The sequence below is a fragment of the Cololabis saira genome, chromosome 5 (genome assembly GCF_033807715.1).
Source record: "Cololabis saira isolate AMF1-May2022 chromosome 5, fColSai1.1, whole genome shotgun sequence".
Classification (NCBI taxonomy): Eukaryota; Metazoa; Chordata; class Actinopteri; order Beloniformes; family Belonidae; genus Cololabis; species Cololabis saira.
The window spans coordinates 28912123-28936661 of record NC_084591.1 but is presented as its reverse complement, the minus strand read 5'-3'; the positions used below and the strand labels follow the sequence as shown (position 1 = coordinate 28936661).

The 24539-nt window shown below is 41.4% G+C and overlaps 1 protein-coding gene across 11 annotated transcripts in view; it reads left to right on the top strand.

The window, feature by feature from the left end:
- Positions 1-7824: 7824 nt before the first annotated feature.
- The window catches only part of brsk2a (BR serine/threonine kinase 2a), a 198626-nt gene continuing 181911 nt past the window's right edge, over positions 7825-24539 (top strand). For all 11 annotated transcript variants that reach the window (XM_061721480.1, XM_061721479.1, XM_061721473.1 and 8 more), the window contains exon 1: positions 7825-8148. In XM_061721480.1, coding sequence (XP_061577464.1) covers positions 8055-8148 — 94 coding nt within the window. In that variant the 5' untranslated portion in view covers positions 7825-8054. The remainder of the gene's footprint in view (positions 8149-24539) is intronic.

The following is a 24539-nucleotide window of genomic DNA, read 5'->3' as shown; positions in this document are numbered from 1 at the left end:
CATAAATATGTCATTTATAAGGTCAGCGTGTCGCCCTTTTAGCCATGGAGGTTAATCCTGTTAACAAAACTATTTACCATGATGTCCTTTTTTACCTCTGAGTGAGCTCCATTGAAATTGTGCTGCAAAGGCATATAAGAGACAATTGAACTGGGAGTCCAAAGTTACTTTGTGTTTTTTTTCCCAGAAGTATGGATTAGAGATGATGAGAGCTAGACACTGCTTCTTAAAAGTAATCAAATATTCCTTCAAATGAAACTCTTAAAACAACTCTTTAGTGCTGCATCAATAATGCGCAGCAAATCTACCACCCGCACAGTCCACTGAGCTCTGAAACATTCATTTGTGTTTAACGATAACACATAGGCAGAGGTAAAACTACATCACTTATTTCATCACTTTCTTTTTTCTCCCTTTTTTTTTAATATTAGCCAATTCGTTGAGTTTTTCTTGCATGAGTGCTGCAAGGTTTAGCGGTGGTTTGAAATACCAAGCTGAGCCTCAGACCGTGATTGGCTTTTGCATCTACCATCTGCAGAGAAATATCTGTGTAAAACCTTTATGCAACAAACATAAAGCAGACTTTTCATTTTGTTGTAACTTGACAGAGCAGATTCGGGGGCTTCTGCCAACACCATTAACATGTGATGTTCATAGGGAGCAAATTGCATCACTGCCGTCACCACACTGCTCAGCAGATACCAGAACCAGCTGCCTTTTCTGATTTCACAGATGAACCCTAAAAAATACTTGGAGTCTGCCTCACTCCACATAATATGTTACTATTATTGTTCCCAGCTTGTTCATGCTCTTTCTCCAATGACCAATTTAATGGTGGTGTGAAAGCGTTCACTTTTTGAAAAGTATAAAGCATTTTATGCATCGTGCTCTACCCCGCTGCTTTGACAAGTGTGAGCTGGCAATTATTCCTTAAAAATAGGGCAGAAAACCCAGTAGAGATTAAGAAGAGGTTGTTCTCGGGGAGTGATGAATAATCAGGTGTCATGGGCTGCAATCTACATGATGTAGCATACGTGTTCCTTTTAAGTAAGCCCATTAGATCATGTCATTGGCACATGTAGTGTGACCAGCTTCTAAAAGGCTGGAGCGACATTGCCAGGAGCAGATTTCAAATTGGCTAGAGACGAAAGCTTGTTTTACTGCGCATATGTGTGTGTCATTTTCAAGGGTACTCAGAAAACTGCACAATAGCGAAAGGTCACATGTAGCCAGTCCCACAAGCAACTGCTCTTAATAGTACCTAAATGGTCACTGGCGTATGGAGTTCTTTTAAAATGTTTGTTTTCCTTCTCAGGTCAGAAAGCGACATTTGAAATGGCCGGAGGGGGATTGAGTTAGTTTCTGTGCGTCACAGGACGCTGAAACAGCCTTGGCATATGTGTGGAAAACTAAAAGCTGAAACGGCAGGGAGCACCTGGTCATTAATGATCTTCTTGTGTTTAAAATTGTGTTTCTCAGCAACTACCACAGCTGATCTCTTTGTTAATGAAGCTTACAGTGACCCCACCAGTAGACATATTTTGTACTCTTGTTGTACATACACGCTTCGTTTCTCTCAACTCATACTGATAATGAGCGAGAGAAAGGATGGCAACTGTGCTCGCTGAATGAATGATCAGTGAATTCATCCCAGCTAAATGTAGTTGTTTTAGTCCTTCACACCACGCTTCCATTAAATGTTCCCTTGATTAGTGAGGCGCAGGCAGCAAACCTAATTATGCAATGCCACAGCCAAACCCTCGACATGATTACCAACAGTTTGCTTCTTATACTGCAATTACGTTCTTCATAATTGCAAAAAGACTATGATTAAAGAGGAGATGTGTGAGTGTGTTTATTTGTAAGTGACAGTAAATGCATACGTTTTTGGTTGGATGCATTTGTGTATGTATAACAATTAAAACATTTGACCATATTCTTTCAGACCTCTCCACGATAACTGAAGCTCTGTTGATCTTCCTTTTGACCTAATTTGATATTTAATTGCACCAAATAATATTTTTAGAGTTTGTTCAAATGGAGCTCTGCTGTGAGATCCAATTTACTGTCAATAAAGAGTCACCGTAGGACAGAAAAATCCACCTGTTTTTAGAGCACATTTTACTGTTAGCAGAGCTGTTCAGCGCTCAGAAGCTGCAGCACACGAGGGACAAAACAGAAGCAAACTGGGTCAAACGACTGTGGTTGGGATTTCATGATGTCATGTGGAAAAAGATGAGTTGCAGGGTGCAAGACAGTTCAAGGCAGACTGCCTGTTGCCATGCCGATATCTGGTGTGTGTATAGTCATATGGGTGAGAGAGCAATTGGTGTCTCCAAATCTGTTATTAGAGCACGATGGAGCTCCCTGTTGGCTGCTTCACAAGTGGAAGAGAGGGAGTTCATTTTACTAACCAGCAGGGGGCAGTGTACCTGCAGAGGTGTAACCCGAGCTCTATCTCCGTGTGTGTGCGTGCGTGTGTGTGCATGTACAAGTATGCATGTAAGAGGGAGGAAGAGCATACTCCCTGTGGTTAATATTCCCTCCGCAGCATCACTCATGGGCATGTCAGTGTACTACTAACAAACTGTAGTGACATTTGAAGTGGACAGCAGCTGGCCATCACACTATATAAACATACTAGCTGGAGGTGTCTACAGCATGTATGTGTCTGTGTGTGTGCACTTGTGTGACTGTGATCACATCCTTCTGCATACAGATGTGATGAGGCATGAGCGTCCCACGCTTTAAAGTCCTTAAACAGCCTCCGAGAATACTGCAAGTGTCCTGTACTATTTGACTAAGACTTCATAACATCACATTCCCTATATAAGCATTCTTTATAATTATACCTACAAAGCTGGCATTTTTATTTCCTTTTTCTTTTCTTTTTTTTAACAATATGTATTTGGCTAGCTTTTATTTTCACCATTATGTATGTGAAATTCAGCTGACAGAAACCTGTATTTACTCACACTCAAACCTGCACATGAGGTGTGGAAATGAGAACCTCAATATATGTCATGACCCGAGGCAAAGAGTTATGAGACACGCTGAAGAGATGAATCTGGATTATTGTCTACCCCGGTGCTTTCTTTGTTGCCTCCCCCAGTTGTTTTTGTTTTTCTGTGGGTGGATAAGTAGTATCACAACAATAGCCTCTGTGACAAAGATAAGAACAGATTTCATTTGCGTGGATCATTTTGTGCCATTACTGCTTTTTGTACCCATCCATCATCTCAATTTCCCCCACATCTTTACTTTCAGTAGTTTGTGTGACACGCTAACGCTCAAAAAGCCAACAGTGCCCTCGCTGTCTTTTCAGATATTTATCTTTTGTACAGCATGGTAAATGTTTACAGATGGACACTAATAGTTTCCTCTGTATATTGATGACAATTACTCAAGTGCCCCACACTGCCCAGTCTGGCCTGCAGCTCCCAGTGAGCAGCTAGCTGACAATAACCAGTTCGTACAATCCCAACGGGCTGCAAATTCACATGCACCGTGTTTGTGCATGTAGCAAGTGCTGCAGCTTGGAAACACTCTAATGCTACAAGAGGGATATTGTATGTGTACACCTGGAGCAAGTTAACACATTTCTGCCCCCCTGCTGAAGTGGTAAGACTTGGCTATGAAGCTCTTCATCACATGATAGGAAGGTGAGGCAATTATGCCACCTGGGCACCTCCTCATGTCCAGAGGTTATTTGACTCTTGCTGCATATCAAATATATTTCCCTTTTTGGTATACTTCACTCTCTACCTCACTGCATCCCTTAGAAATGTTTTTTTCTGACACATGTGTCACCACATCTCTCTGAGAACTGAAATAATCAACATATTTTCTGTATAGATATTTTACACTACATGGTGTTTTCCTCCTCGTTTTTATTTCAGATTATAGATGGTTTTAGTTGATCAATTGTTTCTGAGAAAACTATCACTTTGAAATGCTTGAACCTGCCATGTATGCTTTTTGGATAACAGGAAACTTAAATTGTCTCACACAACCTCTTGACAAATACTTTCCTTTCTGAGCATTAAAAATCTAAAAGACAATTTTCTGATGCTGTTTGCCTAAATTATCTCGCTTGATGGTCACATAAATATAAACATTGCTGTATATTCACAAGCGGACACACACAAACAAGCCCAAACACAGGCTAAGAAGTCCTTTCTTCACTTTTCTTGTGGGACGGAGGGAGATAGGGATGCTAGCTGTGAAGGAGGGGACATGGACGGATAAATCAAGGAGGTGCAGGTAAGGTGATTAAAAACTCAGGCTGCAGATGTTTCCAGAACACTTCAAAGTCTTGCGCCTGCCAGAGTTGGTGCTGAGCTTGATGCATTATTGAGATGGTTCCCACCTGGCTCCTGGCTCTGACATCACACACCCCATCCACCTGGCACCAAGTGGTCACGTGGGTGACACTTTGGGTCACACCTCCTTGAATAAACCTGGCGCCCTGTGTGATGAAGGGCATCTGGGATACAGCACACGTCCTCAATCGAGACCTCAAAAAGGCACTTAACTGGGGCGAGTACAGTTTGCAGACCCGGCTTCCTGAAGGCTGAGGAGAAATGCTTGATTTGAACATTTCTCAAAATATGTGCATAATTTATGACATGAATGGAATTTTATTTTCTCATTTGGGTCATAACTGTCTTTTAAGGAATCATCATAAGCATTTAGTTGATATATTTAAGATATTTTTTTGAGGGAAGACTGAGAAAACTGAATGGGAAAATAATCTTTATCAAGCACATGCAAAGGGTTTAATTTTGGTGGTGTTTTTGAGAAAAAGAGGTAAAAAATCTATGATTCTGCTGAAAAATCCTCTTTGAAGTACCCTGCAGTGTGTTGTTGATGCAATTCCTCCTCCTTAATATTTCAACAGCTTCCTCAACCTTGTTTTGTTAAGGAATATTTAGAGGTCACGTAGTGTGCACTTGCATGTGCATGAGTATCTTCCTGTGTGTGTGTGTGTGTGTGTGTGTGTGTGTGTGTGTGTGTGTGTGTGTGTGTGTGTGTGTGTGTGTGTGCGTGCGTTACTCCTGCATGCGTCCCCTGACACCTGTACTCTCTCAGGGTGTGAGGAACAGACAGAGGCCGGAGCCACAGTCACAGGTCTCAGACCAGTGGGGTGTGAAATGAATCGGAGGGGCCAACACACTCTCTCTTCTTGTTGCACACACTTGCAATCACCCTGTGGCTGTGTGTTTGTGGGCTTGTAAGAGAGGACAGACTTGAGAAAGGACACAGGGAAAAAAAAGTAAGATGAGAGAAGATAAACTTTCTTGGTCTGTGGTTTTTAACTGCATTATTAGTACCTCAGTAAATAGAGCTTGCATAAATATTCACAAACCCTGTAATAGTTTCCATTCTGTTTGGAGTAATTGGAGTTTAGTTTACACAATGCACTTTAGTGAAGTCTTTACAGTATGTTCAACAAGGCTGTCTAACTCACCAGCAACTCCATACCCTGTATATGTATGTATGTATACCCTATATATATATACCTTTTCCATACCTGCTTTATCCTTTGTGGGGTCTCAGGGGTCTGCTGGAGCCTATCCCAGCTAATTTCAGGCGAGAGGCAGGATACACCCGGGACAGGTCGCCAGTTTATCACAGGGCCACATAGATACAAACAACCAGACACACGTCAAAATCACAAGGATGCATATTTTTCTTCTTATAAAACAGATTCTTTCAATCACTTTTTATGTCATTTTAAGATATGCAAATGCAAGTGTCATATTGTGGCTTGAGATGACATAACAGTCAGTCTGGAAAACCAAACTAGTTGCTACACATGTGCAACAACTAGTCCCAACATAGAAAACATACTAAATTCAGTGTGCGCTGTGACAAAACCTGATATTTACAACATGTATTCACTACACGGCACGCCCATCCAATGTGTCATAGCAGATTTGTATCACATTGATTGTAAATCAGACAGCTTTTTTTTGAAAAATGTTATGCCTTCAATTACTGTTTAATTTTGTTAGCATGTGGTTTGTATCCCTTTCTGCAAATATGTCAAAAATTGAAGTAGTGGAGAAAGTTTTTAACTTATATTTTTGTGTGTCAGCACGGTGGCTTAGTGGTTAGCACTGTTGCCTCACAGCAAGAAGGTCTTGTGGAGTTTGCATGTTCTCCCCGTGCTTGCGTGGGTTTTCTCCGGGTACTCCGGCTTCCTCCCACAGTCCAAAAACATGCATATTAGGTTAATTGGTGATTCTAAATTGCCCGTAGGTGTGTGTGTCTGGTTGCTTTTTAAATTTTTTTTTATTTTATTGGTTTAGTTGATAGGGACAATGCAGTTTAAACATAGTTTCAGCACAATGACAGCAACTGATGTTCTGCACATAGAGTTTAAATAGCTATTACTAATTTGCAACTCCTGTCCCTAGTTGGGCTTTTCTAACAATAAAATACAACAATATCTAGGACCTATAATACAAAATATAAAATTACATCTATTTAAAAACTGTCTGTCTATATGTGGCCCTGCGATGGACTGGTGACCTGTCCTGTCCAGGGTGTAATCCCTGCCTCTCACCTGAAAATAGCTGGGATAGGCTCCAGCAGACCCCTATAGATAGATAATGGATGGATGGATTTTTGTGTTTTAAATTTGTTACTAATTAATTTTAATTACATCTATGCCAATGGGAGTATAAATCACACCCCACCAAAGTGTCAGTATTTGACTTTTTTTAGGGGATTTTGATTAAAGAAAGATGAAATAATTTCAAAAAGGGGGGATTTTTTTTTAAATATACACGCAGAAGCTGTTTTGCAATAGCCTATTTAGGCTATTCAAGCTTTAATCCTCAAAATCTTAGTGTAAACATGGGATTCTATTATGAGTGTATAATCTCGATCACAAGGTGCCAGTGGCGTCAATTCAGTGGAAGCTAAGGTATGGCAAGGTTACGAGTCACAGAACTTAACTAGAGTATCAATCAACACGTCCAGCAAATACTCATCACAGAAGTCTATGTAGCTTATCTGTGTGGTCAAGAAAATTGGAACTTTTTCAAATGCAGTCTCGCTCACTGCAAAAACTCAAAATCTTAGCAGGAATATTTGTCTTATTTCTAGTTAGAATGTCTCATTTTTAGTCTCATTACACTTAAAACAAGAGTCATCACCAGAAAAATAACTTATTTGACCATTTTCACCTGTTTCAAGTAAATTTTCACTTGAAATAAGTAGAAAAATCTGCCAGTGGGACAAGATTTATCTTCTCATTACAAGCAGAAAAAATGTTCTACTTATTTTAAGTGAAAATCTACTTGAAACAGGTGAAAATTGTTGTTTTTTGAGTTTTTGAGTCTTGTCTTAAATGTAATGAGATTTTTTTTTACTAAAAATTAGACATTTTACTAGAAATAAGACAAATATTCTTGTTAAGATTTTGAGGTTTTGCAGTGTAATAACTTGTGAAATCGATCATGTTTTTCTGATTTGCATTTGTAGTTATTTTATATATTAAATAATAGAATAATCAATACAAATAGACAGAGTAATTCCATAAATGTATTTAAAAAAACAAACATTTACATTTTCCCCTGAAGCCAAGGTGTGGCGGCTGCCATACCTTGCCATACCCAATTGACGCCCCTGCAAGGTGCAACTCTGGTTAAAGAAACATGTAAAAATGCTTCAGCAACAAGAAACGGGGCGGCTTCCTAGAGGCGTCCCGCGCTGTGATTGGTCAGCCCAGCTGTCAATCACCGCCAACGGCTCCGCAGCACCTCCCATAGACGCACCGCGGCAGCGCAGCTTTCACCTACAATGATATTCAGCGCACTTGCGACTCGTCTGCGGCGATAGGAAAGAAGAGGAGAGAGACAGAGAGCCTCACCTCCTCAAACAGCGAGTGAGGTAGGGAAAAAAAGAGACGGAACAGCCCTAAGGAAGAGAGGAAGCCGTGGAGTTAACGGAGAGGCAGCGTGCGGCTCGGAGCTCCAGCGAGGAGTGCTTTTTATTTTGCGTGCGCTTTATTATAAAGTGTCTGATATCCACACAGATTCGACATGTCATCGTCCGGCAAAGACAACAGCGGTGCCCAGCACGCCAATTACGTGGGACCTTACCGCTTGGAGAAGACGCTGGGGAAAGGACAGACAGGTTAGTTATTGGGACAGCTTGCTCTCCGCATCTCCTGTAATTGCACTATTTATTTCTCCGGAGCGCTTTGGCGGCGAGTTGAGCTCTGGAGTGCCGAGGGGTTTTCTGCAGGTGATGAATAAGCAGTACTCGAGTTGAGGGGGGATGAGGGGGGATGGCATCCCCCCCTGAAATAAAAACAGTCAAAATCATCCCCATGTAAAACTGTCATCCCCCCTTTCCATTCCTTATGTCATTTCATCAATGCATGTGGTTTTACTGCTATTTCAACATTTAGAGTCATCACCAGAAAAATAACACCAGAAAAATAACTTATTTGACAATTTTCACCTGTTTCAAGTAAATTTTCACTTGAAATAAGTAGAAAAATCTGCCAGTGGGACAAGATTTATAATTATTACAAGCAAAAACATTTTGTTCCACTGGCAGATTTTTCTACTTATTTCAAGTGAAAATCTACTTGAAACAGGTGAAAATTGTAGTTTTTTCCAGCGATGAGTCTTTAAGTGTAATGAGATTTTTTTTACTAAAATGAGACATTTTAACTAGAAATAAGACAAATATTCTTGTTAAGATTTTGAGTTTTTGCAGTGATCCATTTTACTTATCCTGTGAAGGACAGAGTCATATTGATAAGTTCAGAAAACTGTTTTTTATTGTTGTGTTTTGATGTATTTGATGTAAGCCCAGTGGATATTTAAAGCTTACAGAAGGCTGCATTTAACTGCTGCTATGTCATTCCTGCAGTATTTCTGCAGGTGTTTTGGTCAGTGCTATTATTTGTAATATATTATATTATTTGTAATCAGCACAAATCATCTTTCCCCATATGATAAAATCCACCATCCCCCCTGATTTTTTTTTACAACTCGAGTACTGTGAATAAGTAACTGCTCAGTTACAAACACCTGCCAAGCATGCTGGGGTGTGTGAGGGTGGGGAGAGCCGGATCTGTCATAATCATTGTTCACACACTGGGAAGGAGAGGGATTTATGGGATGCTGCTTTGCACGGGTTTGTTGCCTGTGCGCGTATTGATGAGGGATGAGAGAGAGCATCGTGGAAACCGTCCAACACCATAACGACGACAGTGATGGGCAAAGAAAATGAACTTTTTCCATATGTGAGTGAATGTGTGTGAGGGTGTGTGCGTGCGTGCATGTGTGTGTGTGTGTTTTCAGAGCTGGCTCATCCTTGTGTGTGTTCTGTGATTGGAGCCCGACGACGTTAATCCCGATTTGCCTGATACATTGATCTATTCTTAGTCCGCAAGCACGCAAGCAGAGAGAGAGAGAGGCAGGCGTTTCTCCTGCAGGATGCGACTGCAATACGTGGGTTTTCCTCCGATGTGGAGTAGAACAGCCCATCTTTACACCCCATGAGCTGCTCACAGAGCTGGGAAATAAGAGCGACACTAATCTATATTCATATACCCAGGGGGATGTAACTAGGCTTCCTGAATGAGAGGCACATGCTTTTTCTCAGCCTAGACAGCAATGACAGTGCAGTTTCTGAAGTTGCACGGCACATGTACTGAACAGTGTGGGAGATAAAGGGTTGATATTCAGGAATATGCCACATTCTTTTGGTGATAGTTGTGTGTTTGTGTGTTAATACATCCCTTGTAGCTTCACTGGTTGGACAGTGAGCAACCTCTATGGTCCACTACATGCAGCTGAGAAATGTGAAGACAGAAGCAGGCACAGCCCTGTGTGTAGGCAGGAACGGGAGGAGTGATGCAGCATGCCCTCCAAGTTCACCAACCCTTAAAAAGAGAGAGTCGGCTACTTTTCTACTCCTCAGATCCTATGTGTGGATAGGTCCCCCCCATCTGTTGTCTAAAATGGCTACAATAGGCGTTACTTCCTCTACCCTGTCCAGCTGGTCCTGCTGAGAAGCCATGTGTGTAAATGTTTGTGTGCACTCTTAGACAGTATGCTTTCTTGAAATATTCTCCTGGTCATTTGATTCCCATGGCCCGTCTTTCAGTGGATCTATTTCATGCCACGCATGTGCTGCATTCACAGTCAGTGCAGTTTTCCCTGCAACAGGATAAATAGGCCATAAGATGGTGAGGTGATTTCAATATTCTCTAACAACTGAGGTTGATGCCTGTTGATTGTGTGTGTGTTCATATATATATATATGAACACCTTCCTTTCTTCTGCTGCTCTTAAAAGAGGCTTTGCACTTACAGGAGGAGCTCTCACTCAAAGCCAGCCTCAGCCTTTTTCTCCAAATAGCTCTTTGCAATCTCTAATGGGTGTTTGTGGTAGTAAAGAGCTGGTATGGTGTGCTTGGTACAGGTGTTTAATTATGTAAGGTTGTTGAGATGATCTACGGCTCAGATTTTGATGAATTTTCCCGCTCGCTTCAGATGTCAAACCCAAAACAACAAATTGAAGCAAGTTGCAGGTGAATTTGGAGCATAACTTCAAACATTGTCGGCTTTTATATGTGAGACAGCTTTTGAATTTTGATTTTTATAACACAGAATATAAATTGAGATATACCTTATTACTTTAAAGTCTTTTTTCGCTCGGGTTTTCAGTTACATCTTTTTGTTTGAAATGCACTTAAGGAAAAAGAGCCACCACAGTCTGCTGCATACGCGTGCTTAAATGACAAAAATGATTTGGTCACTGGCGTTTGTGCGGTTCATCCATGCCAAACCTATTCAGAGTAATGACAGTGTGTAATATTCCATTTGCTTGTTAACTATTCGTGAATATGTCAGATCTTCTTCCCAGGCTCCCACGGAGAGGGTTGGCCTGGCAACTGAGAGTGCCCAATGTGCTGGGCTCCATCATGACTGGCTTCGGGGATTGGCCAGTAAGTTAAATCCCCTTTGAGGTTTCCCAGGCTGCAGTTGGCTTGTATTATTAGAGAGGAGAAAGCGGAAGACCGCTGCTTGATCTGGCTGTCCAGCTCAGAAGAGTTGTACTGTTCAGTGTTCATTAAGTGATTAGGCCCTTGTCCTGACACACACATACAGACACGGCTATCACAGTAGTTCTGATGTGGCATCTTGATTTAATCCCTTACGCAGCCAAAGTCCCCACAGCTCTCACTCGCACATTCACGTGACCCAAAGGTGGCATGTGCTGTCCCATCTGAGCTTAGCAGCTTAGTAATTCCCATCGCTTCATATCTTCCCTTGCGTACAACAGTCAACGTACAGCGTACTGTTTTGCTGCAACACTGATGCATACGCAGTGTCAACACAAATGCTGCTTGTTAGAGAGGATCAAGTGTATTTGTACAATTTCTCTTCAGGTTCTTCAGACTGTGTGCATGCCTCCTACTCTGTCAGGTGTGCATTGGGGCCTGAAGAGGTTTATAGATATGGAGTGTCTGCATGGCTGGCTACTGATTGGCGCTAAAGCTACAGTAGTATGAGGCCATTTCCAAGTGAAAGCCAGTGTTACTGCGCTTGAGTGGCAGGACCTGGCCAAGGTATTGTGTGTGTTAGATGGTTTTGTGTAGATCTCTCAGTCCATATTGTGTATATGTGTTCGTGTGTACCCTACCTTAAAAGAAAAATCTTTCAGACATTGAATTGAACTCATTCACTATCCCTTGTGCTTCAAATCTGATGGCACAGCAATAGTTGAAACAGATATTAAAATATACATCTTGAATGTATCAGTCTTTATTAGAAAAATCTGAATATGGATTTTTTTCTCAGTACTCTGATGTAAGACTGGCTGAATTACAGCCTTGTTTCCTAATGCGTTAGAAAACACTGGCTTTCTTTTTCTTTGTTCCCGACAGCTGAGAATTAGTGAAATAGAGGCCTATTGTCTGGAAATTACACATGAATTCAGCGTAAAACCATTTCTTTTCTCTAAACTTGTATATTGACAGAATAAGAGTTGTGACTTGGTGTGCCGTCACCTTTCCTCTTTGACATTTAGAGAATGAAATAATTTGTGCTTCAGGGACCTTTTATATTGACTGTTAATCAGACACAGTTATCTGATGATGTGCCCTGTTCCCTTTTCCTCTCTGTACTTGTCCTCGTTGTGGTCTGTCTGCTGTGGAGTTCTTGTTTGAGGTTCCCTACGACAAGGCATTTGAGCCGGGATCCTGCTGTTCGCAGCGACTGAATGAGAGCAAAGTGGCTGACCAGTTTGTGATTCTTACAGTGGTCTTTGCTGTTTGTGGTGCTGTGCAACTTTGGGTGTTTATATCGATGGAAAAGCTCAGTGTTTTCACTTGTTTGCGGATGCTGACAGGTGCATCCCAGTTGAGTTCAGTGTTTCGGATGTCTGGTAGACTGCATGGTAATGCTAACCTGTTAATTTGAAGCTGATTGATAGCTGGTGAGATTGGCATGGTTGCGTCAAATCAATGGCAACTCCCAAAGATTTCCTGTCAGGTGGAGGAGATCCATACTGTTTCACAGCACATGATATTCCTGATGATGACAAGTGAGGTGGATACGTTCAGTCAATACCGTCAATGAAGAGCCACTTGGTAAATTGACAGAAACTTACCGTAATGCTTTTTTGGGGGGGCGCATATGCATTTGTGCTGTCTGAGTAGGGCTGTTCGATTAATCGATTTTAAATCGTAATCGCGATTATGTAATTAGAACGATGTTAAAATGTGAAAATCGTAAAATCGATTTTTCAATTTTTTTTTTTTTTTTTTTTTTTTTTTTAACCTTGTCTGCACACATATTAATGATTGATACCATATTAATGATTGATGGAAATACCTCTCAATACCTGGGACAAGTGCCCCATCGGAGAGGCTCTTTAGTGTAGGAGAGGGCGTTGTAACATGCCACCGGGCATCCCTCAAGCCAGATGCGGTAGACCGGCTCGTGTTCCTTGCAAAAAACTTGCAAATGTGAACAGCAAATGTAATGACTGACATTACACACCTCTACCTCCTTCATGGGTTGCATTATTATTTAGCATGCAAAGACCCAGTTTAGTTTAATTAGAAAATGTCTTGTTTTATTTAATTGGAAATATAACTTACTGTATGTTTGCAAGTGCTGATTTGCTGATTTTTTTTTTCAGAGATAAAACTTTATATTTTATTATCTTTTTTTCAACTTATTTTACAGAGTTTTGCACTTTATTCATTCATTTTTGGTTTAATAAGAGCAAAGTTTGCACTTAAAGCCCAATGGGGCAAATGTTCAATAAAAAAACAGCATATTTGAAATCATTTCTTTGCCTTTCGTCAATTCACAAAATAATCGTAATCGTAATCGGATTTTGAGAGAAAAAAATCGAGATTTTATTTTTGGGCAAAATCGAACAGCCCTATGTCTGAGTGCTGCAGCTGCTCATGCTCTACTTGACCTGTTGCCTCTTTGCTGTTTAAGATAATCTTGAAACCTGAGCTGAGCTCAAACACAGCTGGACACCTCCCCTGTGTTCACAAGATTAGCTGTAAAAAGTTGCCAGCTTTGCCCAGAAATGGGTGTATGGGGAGAAAGAATAAGTAAAAGGCATTGGTGGTACACTGATGGGCCCGTTCATGGATTCAGGTCAGAGAAGCTCTGACCCGAAGGCTGCGCTGTGATGCTTCCAGCTGGGTTTCTCCTTCAGTTAGGAGGACTGAGCAGAACAGGAAGCTAAGCCTGCGTGCAGCTGTTTTTACTGTCTGCCTGGCTAAAGCCACAGCCTTGCTCCCTCAGTCCTGAAATGTTTCCTAAACAGTGAAGAGTCGGTCTCTCCAAATATCAGCTGATACATATGATTTCTATTTTAGAGTTTTATAAATACCTTCCTGCATGTACAGTGTGAGCTTTGTGTCATCAAGGGTTTGGTCATATCTACGTATGGCTAACAGTGCACACCCTATGCCATGATTAGATCAAACCGAAGTCTGTCTGTGATCTTATCACTGCCCGCGACTTTGGCTGAGGTTATATAATGATGATGGTCGCTGCCGTTTAATGCACATCTCCTCTTATCTTCCTTGCTCCATCTCTCTCCCTCTCTGTCCCTTTTCCCCTGGCCATTCAAGAATCATACAGGGATTCAGCCATGTGGTAAATCAGACAAGACCTCGGTGGAATTGCATCGATTTGGAGGAATGTATGTAGCCAACGATTTCCAGAGATTAATGATGAGGAAAGGGGTGGAAAACTGGGGGGGAGGAGCAAGAGAGAGTGAAGGCATGGAGGAAGAGGAGGAGTAGAAGGAATAAGAAAGAAATGTTGAATTGAAAGAGCATGAATTGGCTCTCAGTGCTTTGACAGAAACGGACGTTATTAATTAAGGCAAAGTATTGATCAATCTCTTCATTACTCTCTTCTCCTCCCTGATTTTCATCTCTCTTTCACTGAACCTCAGAGGAGAAAGGGCTCCGTCTTTGGACGAGAGGTCAATGAATCAGCAGAGCAGTACTGGAATAGTGTCTCTGGTTGTTCATGAATGAGTGTATTTATTTTTGTGGGTATTTTTTGGACAGGTCCCATCACTCCCGATTTAACTCTCACACTAACTCCATGCATCCACTGTCACTTGTTCTCCGCCGTGGAACGTGTCATGGAGAATGAGGTTAGGACGACATGGTGCAATGGTCCATTTTCCTCCAGTTATACGGAAACACATTGCACACGCACGTCAGTCTGCCTATTTTGCACTCGCTAGCTGAGGTTCAGCTCAGCTTCCTGTGTTTGCTGCCATGCAATATTTGTTCCACGATACTCTCGAATTTCACTCTCCATTAGGGCTCTGGCATTTATCCCGATAACGATAAAAATGACGATAAAAAAAATACCAATTCAACTCCATCTTTTTAACTATAAATCTATCTCGCTCTCAGATCCGCCATGTTTGTTACACAAAAACGTCATTAACGGGAATTTATCCTGTTTTCTTTCTTTCTTTCTTTCTTTCGTTCTTTCGTTCTTTCGTTCTTTCGTTCTTTCTTTCTTTCTTTCTTTCTTTCTTTCTTTCTTTCTTTCTTTCTTTCTTTCTTTCTTTCTTTCTTTCTTTCTTTCTTTCTTTCTTTCTTTCTTTCTTTCTTTCTTTCTTTCTTTCTTTCTTTCTTTCTTCCTTCCTTCCTTCCTTCCTTCCTTCCTTCCTTCCTTCCTTCCTTCCTTCCTTCCTTCCTTCCTTCCTTCCTTCCTTCCTTCCTTCCTTCCTTCCTTCCTTCCTTCCTTCCTTCCTTCCTTCCTTCCTTCCTTCCTTCCATAAATCAGCTTTACACAAAAACTTCATCAACGGGAATTTATCGTTTTTACCGTGAGATGACAAATTCTTACCGTGGAGAATTTTTTTCACGGTATATCGTGAACGGTAAAATATTGCCCATTCCTACTCTCCATTTGTCTTTAATTGTAAGAAAATATGGAATTTCCCCGTTTTACGATACTTAAAGTTGTCACATTTTTATGTATGAATATAGTTGATTGATTCAAAAAAACAAAAACAAAGTGAATATAATTTTCTTGAAAACTTCTTTGAGCCCAGCAATTAGCTGTTGATCTTGTAACGTTAGCTTCCATGTCTTTTGCTCTTTGCATACTCGGGCCATTTAAAACATTACAGTGACGTGCATGAAAGATCTGCGCACACAGCAGTAGGCTTAATCACCCTCTCTCCTCTCACCCAGTTGAGATTAACCCTTGCTGAGCTGCCTGTCTGGCCTGACTGTGAGAATGTTGAGTTGGTTGCCAAGGTTGGTTGTCTGGTTGTCATGGTTTCCCTGCTTCTTTGCTGCTGGTTCCCAGTCTTCCCTCATAAGCAAAGAAAGGAAGCATTCGCTCTCTCCCCTTGTAACGTTAAATCATGTATCTGTTGAAAAAATCTCTGTATCTGTTGCCTGGATTTCACCTCGTGGCTGCTCGGATGATAATGGACTTTTGAGTGTGCAGCTTTGTCATGATGTTCCTTGGAGCATTTATGTTGCTCTGCTACGCATCTACATGTTTGTACAAACAAGTGTGAGAATGAATGCGCTTTCACATGTACGCGTGTGTGAACACATGCCTGAGCAGGCCGCGTGCTTGCGCGTGTGCTCAGACATACGGTCATGGATCAGACCGGCTTGCTCTGCTCTGTGCTCTGTGCTGTGTTCCCATTTAAATCTGGGAGATTAGCACATGTGGGGAGCCTCGGCTTTAGCTGCCGTCAGCTCAGTGAGCCTTGGCAGGCTGTCCTCATGTCGGGGTTGGGGGATGTGGGGGGGGCACACGATGTGCTCACATCCCCACCACCTCAATAGTGACCTGCTAGTGTCTTGCTTTACCTCATCCTATACGTGGATCTGCAGCCTTGACCTTTGTACAGCTCTCTAACTACATCACTATTATACATTTCACATAGAAACTTCTGTCGTTAATGGTTGAATTTGAGGAAAAAAAGGGTTTTCGTCACATTTAACACTGTTCTAAAGGTATTTTATATGAAATATGGTTCCAACTGTGCCATACTAGCTATTTCTTTTTAGTATAATCAATCAGCTCGCTTTGCCAATAACACAGTCAATAATTTTCACAAATTTTGATTAGTACTGTATAGGGCTGTTCGATTTTGCCCAAAAATAAAATCTCGATTTTTTTCTCTCAAAATCAGATTTTCGATTACGATTACGATTATTTTGTGAATTGACAAAAGGCAAAGAAACGATTTCAAATATGCTGTTTTTTTATTGAACATTTGCCCCATTGGGCTTTAAGTGCAAACTTTGCTCTTATTAAACCAAAAATGAATGAATAAAGTGCAAAACTCTGTAAAATAAGTTGAAAAAAAGTTTTAAAAAATATAATAAAATATAAAGTTTTATCTCTGAAAAAAAATCAGCAAATCAGCACTTGCAAACATACAGTAAGTTATATTTCCAATTAAATAAAACAAGACATTTTCTAATTAAACTAAACTGGGTCTTTGCATGCTAAGTAATAATGGTACCCGGTGGCATGTTACAACGCCCCCTCCTACACTAAAGAGCCTCTCCGATGGGGCACTTGTCGCAGGTATTGCGAGGTATTTCCATCAATCATTAATATGGTATCAATCATTAATATGTGTGCAGACAAGGTAAAAAAAAAAAAAAAAAAAAAAGTGAAAAATCGATTTTACGATTTTCACGTTTTAACATCGTTCTAATTACATAATCGCGAACAGCCCTAGTACTGTATTATTGTTCTTCCATTATGATTATACTGAATCAACAACTTTCCCACTGCATGAACCAGCAGCTTTGTTTTAGCAGACCTGGAGGCAGCAGCTCCCTTTGGACTGTTTTCCTGGAAGACATACATGAATGAAATTCTGTGCTCGTTTGCTGTGTGATGCACATATCAGATGGCAGGGGCTGGGTCTCTGTGATGCATTCAGAGTTTTCCCTGCCACGTGCCACGCTGTCTGCTCTTTAGGCCATCGTGCACAATGTCGCCCATGCTTGAAAATCCTGAGACGCGGCTTGGCATGTGAACCGAAACTGACGGCTCTCAATGAGATTAGGTTAGATGAGCATGACTGGTCACAAACCAGCAACCTGAACTGGCTGCTTGTGTCTGTGACATCAGCTTCTAACAGTTGGCCAGACTGACGAGAATTACCACTGTGTTAGCCAGCTCTTTTCATTTATTTTGAGCCTAGAAGATCAAGGAGTTTATTTTTCACGGAGACAGGGCCAGGCCCAGGTTGCTTTTTGCTTTCCTGATAACAGGGGATGTAGTTGCCAGCGTGCAGTAAAAATCACCTACAGTAGATTGCAGGTGTTGATGCTCTGCTGTGGCCAAAACAAACTGTTTCCTCTTGTGTTGCCACTCGATCACAGAATGGGTAAGTGCTTTGAGTCTGCTGCCAGGTCACATCCTCTGTCATGACTGTGCATTAGGGTAAAAACTGGAGATGACATATTAGTGTAGTTAATCCAGAATGAGTCTTTGTGTGTGTGACAGTGTGTTTTCCCCTCTTTTGGCCTGAATTATAGGTTCATCCTGTGCTACTTTCCTCAAAAATCCCTGGCCTTGTAGTGCTGGAGCTTGCGAAAGTACGTCAGCATAAATCTTTTAATGCAGCCAGCAAAATCTCTCCTGTTTGGATTTTGCTCTGTTTTGATTTGATGACAGTCCTCCAACCAGCACTAAACTTCCTTATTTTACCGTGATATAACATCTTTTAATGGTTGAGCAGAAGGACTGCACTCTGAACTCATATTTATATCCCAGTGGAAGATGATTACTTTTATTTTTGGTGCAATAGCCTCAAAGCTGGAGTCACTAAATCCAATTTTATACTGTTATGATGACTGTTATGAGATTCGATAATCTATTAGTGAAATGGCCTTTTGGCTTTTTGTTTTACAACACTGTGAAAAATTATGCAGTCCGTTTGATCTTTTTCTTTTGTCCTTTTTTGTAATTTACATCCTGTGACTTGCAGTCTTTCTCTCTTTTTCTGCACACTTTTCAGAATAAAAGAACAACTGATGCAGCAATTTTAAGCACAAAAAAAGTATAAATAAATAAAGTGGAATGGTTCATCCTTTCATCCCAACTGGTTAACTTCCTTTTCCTTCATCACTGAGTGCTGTTTATGTCTGAGGTGGCGGCTGCTGCTTTGCTCTGTGTGTATTCATGTGTATCAGTAGTAGTGTTAAAGTGTGCGCTGCGTGTTTCTGGTTCATGGGCTTTCCACAGATATCTGGCAGCAGAGCTGAGAACTGTAACTCATGGGACACGGTGAACATGAGACAGAAAGAGAGAGAGAGATGGATGACAGGCCCTCCAAGGGAGAGTTTCTGAGAAAAAGCGTCACAGCAGTGAGGCGTCTCCCAGGGTCATTGCCTCCTATTATTATTCAAATCCGGCATGCACAACCACATTGATGCATGGTCACACATCAGGCACAGTCTTGAGAACGCACACAGACAAACAAGACTGTAGGATTCAGCATAACCTTTCCTTTATATTTTAATTTCTGCAAGAATGACCGAGGACCTGGATTCATAGAGACACAGTTCACTGTGCCTGCAGGACATGTCAGCAGCTAGTCAGTCCTGTCCTCCATCAGTTGAGGTGCTTGAAAGTTTCCTTTTCCCCAATTGCACTGAAACACTGTGACTTCTACATACACCGTATATAAACCTCATCTCCTTAGTGCTCTCTGTTAGGGGTGAGTCAGTCGCCTTGGCAACACAGACTCTAACTTTCCATGAGCAATTTCATATGACAGAGGGCCTGATTGTGTAGTGGTCTGCGTACGTTGTCATTTTGGTCAGTCAGTGGTGGTTTGATGCATCATAATCTGGATGATTAGGGCAAGAATGTTGGCGTCATTGCTCATTTCTCTCCACATACGTGCAAGTCTGTGGGCACCGTATGAGTCATGTCGTTGCGGTTGTGATGCTCTCTCTACCTGTCGGCCTCAACAAACAGAGGTTGCTTCTTGAAAAAATGTCGTGGCTTGGTCTGCTTACTTTTTCCATCCTAGAAAATATTCCGATTTTGATAGAGCAGTTATAGATGGCTGGAATAAACAAGTAAGGGCATTGTTTTAGGTTAATTACTTTTTAAGCTGATGAAATTAACTTCTTTCCCTTTCTAAATTGATCACTGGAAGTTTTAATGATGAAATGCAGTTTTAAGCAGATAATCATACCTGTCAAGTCTCCCGTTTTGGGCGAGAAAACTACCGTATTTTACCCCCCCTTCCTTCGTAAATTTCCTGTTTTACAATATAATAATTTTTAAAAAGCACCCCTGTGCCTCTCCAAACTGAATTCTCACTGGCCTTGCGAGAACTGCCACCTGCTGTAGCCTGGATGGCAGTTCTCAATAGGGAAGTGGCAACAACGGGAACAAACTCGGAACAACAAATCAGCGATGGATGGATGTAATGAGATAGAGAGGGCATTTCTGCCAAAAAAGTGACGACTTCGTGTAAATATCTCTAAAAATAGGATACGGAATTTAGTTTCCTAAAGAGGAGCAGGACTGGGCACAGTTATGCGTTCTGAAAGATGTGTAACTGCGATATTAGTGTCTCTCACGGGGGAAGGACCGGTGTCTTTTGGCAGCACCAGCCAGAGAGCACCATGAGTGAAAATTACAAATAAAAAGAAAATGTAAATGTTTCATTTGAAGACAATAAATGTGTATATAAACTGAAAATACTTCAAATAAATACATGTGCTTCAATTCCCCTTTATGTTTTCATTTAGGCTAGATTATAGGAATTACATACATAGGAATGTCCACAGCATTTCAGTGTCAACAAAGGTAGACTTATCAGATTCTGAGCACATAATTAGGGCTCGAGCACTGACAGTGCGAAGGCCCTATTGTATCTGTAGGAATTTTTCTCGTTTTTCTCCTTTTTATTTTTCAGACGAAATGAGGGCCTTTTTGTCCCCCCTAAACGTGCCCCAAAAGTCACCAAATTTTGCACGCAAGCCAGGCCTGGCGAAAAATTTGATATTTAATGGTTTGCATTAATGGGCGTGGCCTAATGGCTCAACAGCGCCCCCTAGAAAACTTCGTGCCTCAAGCCCCACAATACGGTTTGACGTACATGCATGAAAATCGGTACACACCTGTATCATGTCTCAACTTAAAGAAAAGTATCTTGGCACCATGGCCGAAACCGAACAGGAAGTCGGCCATTTTGAATTATTATCATTATTCCGCACGCTTTTTTCGTCCGTTAATGCGTCCCGAACCGCAACGTGCACCTATGCATGGCATATATCGTTGGATGCATCTCCATCCTGCCTCGATGGGCATTACTTTTCTCAGTCAAAAGTGTTACCGTGGCAACGCTAGATGCCAAAAAGCAAAAAAAAAGGCGAAAATTTGGACGCTTATTGCTTGGCCGAACTTTATCGTAGAGACATTGTTCAAATTTACAAACACTCGGCCCGATTGGCACTAAAGGACCGTACAACCTAATCATGCTACTTATTACGGTTTTTGCGATATTTAACTTTCAATTTAAAAAAAAAAAATCCATTTTATTTTGGACGCTTGTTGCTAAGCAACGGTTTATCGTACAGACATCATTACAACATTGAAATACCCGGGGCGCGTTGTACTACAACATATTTTAGTCTCATCATGCTAGCTATTACGGTTTTTGAGATATTAAACTATGCTCATTTTGATGCGAAAAATTTGATATTTAATGGTTTGCATTAATGGGCGTGGCCTAATGGTTCAACGCGCCCCCTAGAAAACTTCGTGCCTCAAGCCCCACAATACGGTTTGACGTACATGCACAAAAATCGGTACACACCTGTATCATGTCGCAACTTAAAGAAAAGTCTCTTGGCGCCATGGCCGAAACCGAACAGGAAGTCGGCCAGGGCGCGAGGGGCCGTTCATTGCTGCTTGCAGCTTTAATTGTAGTTTGTAAGTGGTTGACAGGTAGTTATTTTAGATTTCTTGTAAACCTGTCTTAAAATGTAAGATACTGGACCTCAGTTGGGCTGGTGGGACAGCAGCAGAAAATTTCCCTTATTTTCAAATCCAAAACTTGACAGGTAAGCAGATAATCAATGCTTTACTGGTATCCCTTATGTAGCAAATAAACTGGATATTGAAGCTCAACTTTCTATTTCTGAATTTCTTACACCTTTTTTCTTCATATATTGCTACAGCCTTTTTTATTGACCCCTTCCCCCTAGCTCCCTTGTTTCCTTGCTTTGTGCCTAATGGAGGTATTCCCCTGCAGCCTCCAGAGCCCGTGCTGTTATTCTGCTCAGGTAGGGCTCATTTCATGCAGCATGATTAGATCGCACTGGCAGCAATTCAGGGCCGGATAAGCCAGAGTGCTGTGGGTCGCCTTCATAGCAGAAGGAATTCAATTAAATCTTTACATATACTCCCATCGCAGTATATTCTTGCCAATGTACAGGCACACATAATTTGCACATACATGTTACAACACACGCACGCACGCACGCACGCACGCACGCACGCACGCACGCACGCACGCACGCACACACAGATACAGTTGCAAGTGTGAATGTGGAAATATTCACATGCAGTAAATGAGTATTTTGGTCCCGCTTCCATATAAAATTATGTTTGTTTGTGTGAGATAACTTTACATAGTTAAATGTTTTAATAGTGTCCACCCCCTTGTATTCTTCACATTCCACATTTTTCATTTTGACCTAAAGGAAGAGAGAAGTTGCAGTACAGAAATGAACAAATCCCACTCATAAACATTTGTGTGTTAATGGGCTAATTAGATGTAAACAGAGGCCATCCCATCACATCTAATGGAATAAGCACCCTGTGCTGGCTTTTTAGGCCAACACTGGTAATTGCTATCTGAAGACTGATATGAGCAGAATGTGTCATCATATTTTATGTAACAAAGTACACGGAAAGATGATTTTAGTAATTGGACAATGATAGAAGCCCATGTGTTATTTTATCATCCATCATTACATTTCTGTTAAAGACTTACAACATATGCCAAACGTTTACAGTGACATAGGCAATCAGCATGTTTGTCATAGCATGAAGCAGCAATGAGGCGTTACGTAGCCAGAAATATCATTAAAGATTATAAAGGATGTTAACATTGAACATGGTGGACAATACCTTATCGATGCATTACAAAATTTCACTAAAGGTGCACAGATTATGGAAAGTGGCTTTTATTGCATGTGCATAGTTGTTGGGTGCAAAATGAAAAAAACAAATGCACAGTGCAAAGCTGTTTAGAGCTCAAGGCTATTTGGTTTGGGCTGATATGATCCCAAGCAAAGCAGCAAATATTTGGCATTTTAGAAAAAGTGCTTGTGCTTCATTTTCTGCTGATGCATGTCCGATATGATTTGTCATTTCTAAATGTCAAACATACACACTTATTGGGTTATTAGTCATCAAGACTGCGGTATGAGCATAAAATGTTGTTCACTGGCTTTAATAGCAGGGCCTTGGGTTACTCCATGGGTTCAGGTCCTTAGCACGCAGGAGTTTTACTGGTTGGGGTGTGTTTTCACAGGCATATCTCTCCAGCTCTGTTTCTCCGGGTCTTCAGCAGGGTCAAGGAGAAAAGCTGCCTACATACCATCTTCTTTTCTCCTGTTATCTCTCGTGCCTTGTAAGTCATACGTGACATTTATTTCCATCTGCAGTTAATCCCAGACCAGCCCTTTCGTAGCCTGATGTTTTTGATTGGTACCTTGACATAGCGGCGATAAACTGAAAATTTACCGTAACCGACATTCACTGCGATGACCGACGTCAGTTTTCTCATGTCGGTAAATTCGGGGTTTTGATAAAAAAAAGAAAATAAACGTCTTTTTGTCTGTTTTGACTGTTTTGACTGTGTGCTGATAGGCTAGTTTCATTCCCCTTTAGAGGGGACTTATTATGAAAAACAAGTTTTTTCTTGCTTTAACATGTATAAAGTGGTCTCCCCTCAGCCTGCCAACTCAGAGAAGGAGGAAAGCAACCAAATTCTGCAGTGTCTGTACAGCCGCCCGGATGAGCCATCCAGTGTGATGTGGCTTCTACGAGCCGTTCAGATTCTGCTCCCGTAGTTACGTAACCAAAATGCAATTTGCATCGGTTGGCCTCCGATGCGTGAAACCACGCCCACAACTAACTCTGGCCGGAACAACAACAACTAACTCCGCCGGCCGGAGCTTCCACCATTTTCTCGTAGCGGTGTATCGCATCATTCAGGCAGCCAATCAGCACAGTGCCTCATTATCATAGCCGCCCCGCCCACTCAGAATCCCGCATAGATAAGGAGGTTAGAGAATGGGAAGATAAAGACATGGCTCAGAGGCTGAATTTCTAATTTATTTAGCAAAAACAATCAAAAGCTTGTTTTTAAGACATTCAAGGCCTGTTTAAAATAGGTATTATATGCCATAATAGGTCCCCTTTAAGACGGCATGTCTGTAATCACGTGACTCCATCCATCCAGTCTGAACGAGAAAGGAAACCCAAGAAAATGGCTGATGGTTCAAACGAAGAAGCGGCTGACATGACAGGGCTGTCTAGTGTGACACCCGTGCACAAGTTCACACGCTCTCACGCCACACATGGCATTTCTAATGCTGAGAAATTAACTTCAGAGCACAGTAACTCCAATAGCCCATCTTACAAACGAGTCACGACACGCTACTGTGCTGAGCTCTCAACTCAGAGCAGCTGTCTGGAGTTACCCACCAATCAGCCAATCTGAAAATAGACATTTTTTGGTGCCGGCTAAGGGTTATCGCACATTTAGCGTTATCGAGGTAAAACTGCCCAATTTATCGTGATATTGATTTGGGGTCATATCGCGCAGCCCTACCCTAACAATATTGGTCCATGTGTACTCTGTTTTGTGGCGGTTCAATTAAACGTTTTTTTTCCCCTAGCTTTAGTAATACGTTATTAAGAAAGACCCTCACGGTTTAGACAAGTTAAATGTCTTGCTATCTGACCTGTAAGTCAT